The sequence below is a fragment of the Cornus florida genome, unplaced genomic scaffold (assembly GCF_030987335.1).
Source record: "Cornus florida cultivar Cherokee Brave unplaced genomic scaffold, ASM3098733v1 CherokeeBrave_3.0.0_Hap2_Chr05, whole genome shotgun sequence".
In the NCBI taxonomy this organism is placed as follows: Eukaryota; Viridiplantae; Streptophyta; class Magnoliopsida; order Cornales; family Cornaceae; genus Cornus; species Cornus florida.
In genome coordinates, this window is record NW_026775575.1 from 110,210,863 (window position 1) to 110,214,960 (window position 4,098).

The following is a 4,098-nucleotide window of genomic DNA, read 5'->3' on the forward strand; positions in this document are numbered from 1 at the left end:
TCTTATTGCTATGAAAATTTTACCAAAGGTTCCTCTGCATGTCTAGTTATTCTTTGAAAAATTTCGTATTTTTATAAAAATTCGACAACGGCTGCTGTCTAGAATTTTTTATTTTTTGAAATCAGGTTTTTAATTTATTTATTTGACAGCCTTCTGGACATCAAATCGTCACCAAAAAATTCATTTTTATACTTCTGTGAGTCTACTTTCCACATTTTGTTTGCTCCGTTTTTATTTCAAACAAATTTTCTATCAATTTTTTATTCATTGCTGTGCAAATTTTTTCTCCAATTAAGCACTTTAACTTTTTTGCATCAAATGTTAATGGTGGGTAAATTAGTCCAATTCATTGAGTTGTAAAGTTAAAAGGTCCACTATATGATTAAAGGGTAAATTAGTCAATTTCTCATTTGTCATATGTGACGGTTATATAATGCCTTTGTCAACTTTTTTTTTAACTTAAGAGATGTCATTATTCAAAAAAACAATTACCTTATATATTACTGTGGATATGATATACGTAAATTGTGTCATTTACCCTAAACTTCAGAATTCCTTTGGCTTGAATTAATCAAACCTCTCTAGTCTTGTGGTAAATTTCCTCCCAACAGACATGAAGGCCCCATTTGTACGTACTATGTTTCGTACATTATGATCTATTTTTTATTGGAAAATACTTTGGCCTTTTTATTTATTTATCTTTTTTGCAAAAATAGTTTGGCCAATTGGATGGGTTAAATTAACAAGTTCTTTTTTTTTTCTTTTTTTCTTTTTTCACAGTAATTTGCTTGAATTAGAATATCACTTGTCAGCATATTTAAGAAATGTCGATTTAACTGTCAATCTTCTGGTTGTTGTCATTCTTTAATTAATTGTATATTTCTGGATCTCACATATTATTAATAAATAAAACAGACATATTATTAGCAAATAAAACAAATACATGGTTCACAAATTATCCAAGTCCACAGTGGACTATTTTTACTTTAAAAATTGATTACACTGTTTTTTTAAATCTTCCACATCTTTATACACAAGTGTGTGACTTTCAAAATGGATTAGAAAACTCATTTCGCACGTATTAGATATGTTGGACTGGTCCAACTTCACCATAGCAACATCCTCGCACATGAATTCAAGCCACAAACCAAACAATCTTCACCTTAAGTTGAATTCGATTTTCAAGCGCTACCCCTATAGTTCCACCTTTGATCGGAAATTCCGCAACCTTGAATGTAGCATTTTCTTCCTTTTGATTCGACATTAATGTCTTGAATAATCTATGTCCGTACAAAGCTCAAACTTTAATTCATTGCGGCTTAAATTAATCAAACCGTACCACTAGTCCTAGTCCCGTCCTGTGGTAAATTTCCTCCCGAGAGACCTGTAGGCCCTAGTTGTAACATTACGAACTATTCTTAATTGGAAAATAGTTGATTTGGTCGTTTGGATGGGTTAAAATAGCAACTTCCTTTTTAATTTGCTTGAAACAGAACATCACTTATTCAGCATCTTTAAGAAATGCCATTTTAACCGTTACAATCTTCTACTATCACTGACACAGCTCACATAGGTATATCATTGATAAAATAAGTATTGTAGTATCCTATATTTAATACAATGATCCTTTGCTATAGAATTGTGTTTTAACACTTTTTTAATATATTATTTTATGTGTTGAAATACAATTTAAGTAGGTTAAAAATTTATAATCAACCTAAGATTCTTACCTTCTGTTTTTTTTTTTTTTCTCTCTTTATTTATTAACATACCTAGCTGGACCCACTCAATCCTCTCTTTATTCTTAGCCACGGTACTTTGATTTCTTTTGCCTATTCAATAGTATATCCGTGTGTGTAATTGTTGTACTCTTTCCAAAGGAATACATACTACTGTGTGTATGATGCTTCCCAGATCCATCCACATTACTTTGTTAAGAAATATATACGACTGTACCTTTCAATATATATATATATATAGACACACAACTATATATATGGTGCTTCCCAGATCCATCCACATTTCTTTGTTAATGCCTCACCAACGTGTTGGAAAAATAACTATAGAACGCTTTTGGACTTGGTATTGGTGTGTGTATATATATATATATATATATATATATATATATATATATATATATATGTTCATTGCTTTTTACCATTATCTTAATTATTTGACTAAAGGAATTAAAGTATTCCAAAAAATATTAGAACAGCTTGTAATTAATTTGTGGTTAGTTTGGTTAATTTATATATTCTTGAGAGTACAGAAAACAAGCTTGGTACAAATTAATAATGTATATAATGGAGCTTAAATTAATTGTATTGTACATAGTTCCACCATTGCCTGAGTACAGACGAGGAATAATTAATGAACAAATACGGGGGAGTTTCTGCATTCTTATTGAACAATAATCTACATCATACAACATCACTCAAAGAACTATAGAACGCTTTTGGACTTGGTATTGGTATATATATATATGTGTGTGTGTTCATTGCTTTTTACCATTATCTTAATTATTTGACTAAAGGAATTAAAGTATTCCAAAAAATATTAGAACAGCTTGTAATTAATTCGTGGTTAGTTTGGTTAATTTATATATTCTTGAGAGTACAGAAAACAAGCTTGGTACAAATTAATAATGTATATAATGGAGCTTAAATTAATTGTATTGTACATAGTACCACCATTGCCTGAGTACAGACGAGGAATAATTAATGAACAAATACGGGGGAGTTTCTGCATTCTTATTGAACAATAATCTACATCATACAACATCACTCAAAGAATTGGTAAGTACAAATTAACAATATTACAATGTGTTAGTGTGTGCTACACTTTTGTGCTTTTTGACAAAAAGAGAACACATAACTAACAATGTGATCCTAAAAGAATAATAAAAATAAAAGACATTACATGTTTATTTATTAGCAAATTGAAGAAATGGAATGAAAAGATTGAGCAAATTATAGGTGATCGATGAAAGGAATGATCAGGAGTTGGCATCTTGTATAATCCTTCATTATTAGTTGATGAATGCAGCTCTCAATTAGGGATTTGAGGAATTTGGTGTTGAATTCGGTCTTCGACGTCCTCGATCTCTATCAAGCTCTCTGTCACTATGTCTGCAGCATTTGTTACCACATCTGACCAGTTCCTACATAAAGAATGGAAAAAAAAAAAAAATTAATTAATTAATTAAGAACGAGAAATTGAGCTAGAATAACAAATAATTAAACATAAACATATACTAAGGTTGATTGATTTTACCCCTTAAGAGAGTCGAAGGCGAGTCCAACAGTGTACTTGGCTTCTTCAAGTGCCATAGTGAACTTCTCGAGGTCCTGAGGTGGACAAGTACCATTGTCCACCACTCGAAGCTCGGAGGGCTTGACATCACAGAAGATAGGTATAACCTTCTTCTTGGACTCCATCATGAGAGCCAACTCATGGAGGCAGAAGTATGACTCACAGTAGCGCGGCGAGAAGACGGCCACACCTATTTTACAGCCATGAATGGCATTGTTTATCTTCTCGAACAGCTTGTCCCCGGGTTTCATGTTCTTGTTGTCCAAGAAAGGATGGATATCGAGGCGGACAAGGTGATCATAGAGCAACGAAGCCACGGTTCGCTTCGTATCAATGCCTCTATGGTTAATGAAAACATCGCATGGTTTAATGATTTTTTTCTGTAGCATATTCATGACTGCATAGCGATGCATGGTTATGTTTTTCTTGGAAATCCTAATTAACTAGGTAGTACGAACTCTTTTGCTGATTTGTTTGGTATTGATAGTGATATATGTGGGGATATATTGTACGAAGGTAAGTGAATTGGTTTGTTGGGCGTTCTATATATAGGAGCTTTTTTTTTTATTTTATTTTTTTTTAAAATTCATGTTGTGTGTGAATCTAGAATTTTAAATTCACTAAAACTTTAACCGTTGATTTTGGAAGAATTTAAGAAAGGACCATTATTCTATGAGGAAAACCTTGAACTGATGACCGTGTGATTTGACACCCGACAATAGCGACAAAGATCTTTGACGTTTGGACCTTTTGAATTTCTTTCACCCTTCAAACACGTCCATTGAA

At 32.0% G+C, this 4,098-nt stretch overlaps 1 protein-coding gene across 1 annotated transcript; it reads right to left on the reverse strand.

Moving 5' to 3' along the window:
* Positions 1–2,960: 2,960 nt before the first annotated feature.
* Positions 2,961–4,098, reverse strand: LOC132310479 (probable 2' cyclic ADP-D-ribose synthase BdTIR). The gene is made up of 2 exons (XM_059808651.1): positions 3,274–4,098; positions 2,961–3,160 (listed from the first exon to the last, which is right to left on the reverse strand). The coding sequence occupies exons 1-2, from the start codon at positions 3,723–3,725 to the stop codon at positions 3,049–3,051; spliced, it is 564 nt and encodes a 187-aa protein (XP_059664634.1). The 5' UTR covers positions 3,726–4,098; the 3' UTR covers positions 2,961–3,048.

Coding starts and splice junctions, on each gene's coding strand:
- LOC132310479 (XM_059808651.1), bottom strand. CDS start 3,725: ATGCATCGCTATGCAGTCATGAATATGCTACAGAAAAAAATCATTAAA. Junction 3,161..3,273: donor GCCTTCGACTCTCTTAAGGG/GTAAAATCAATC, acceptor TTCTTTATGTAG/GAACTGGTCAGATGTGGTAA.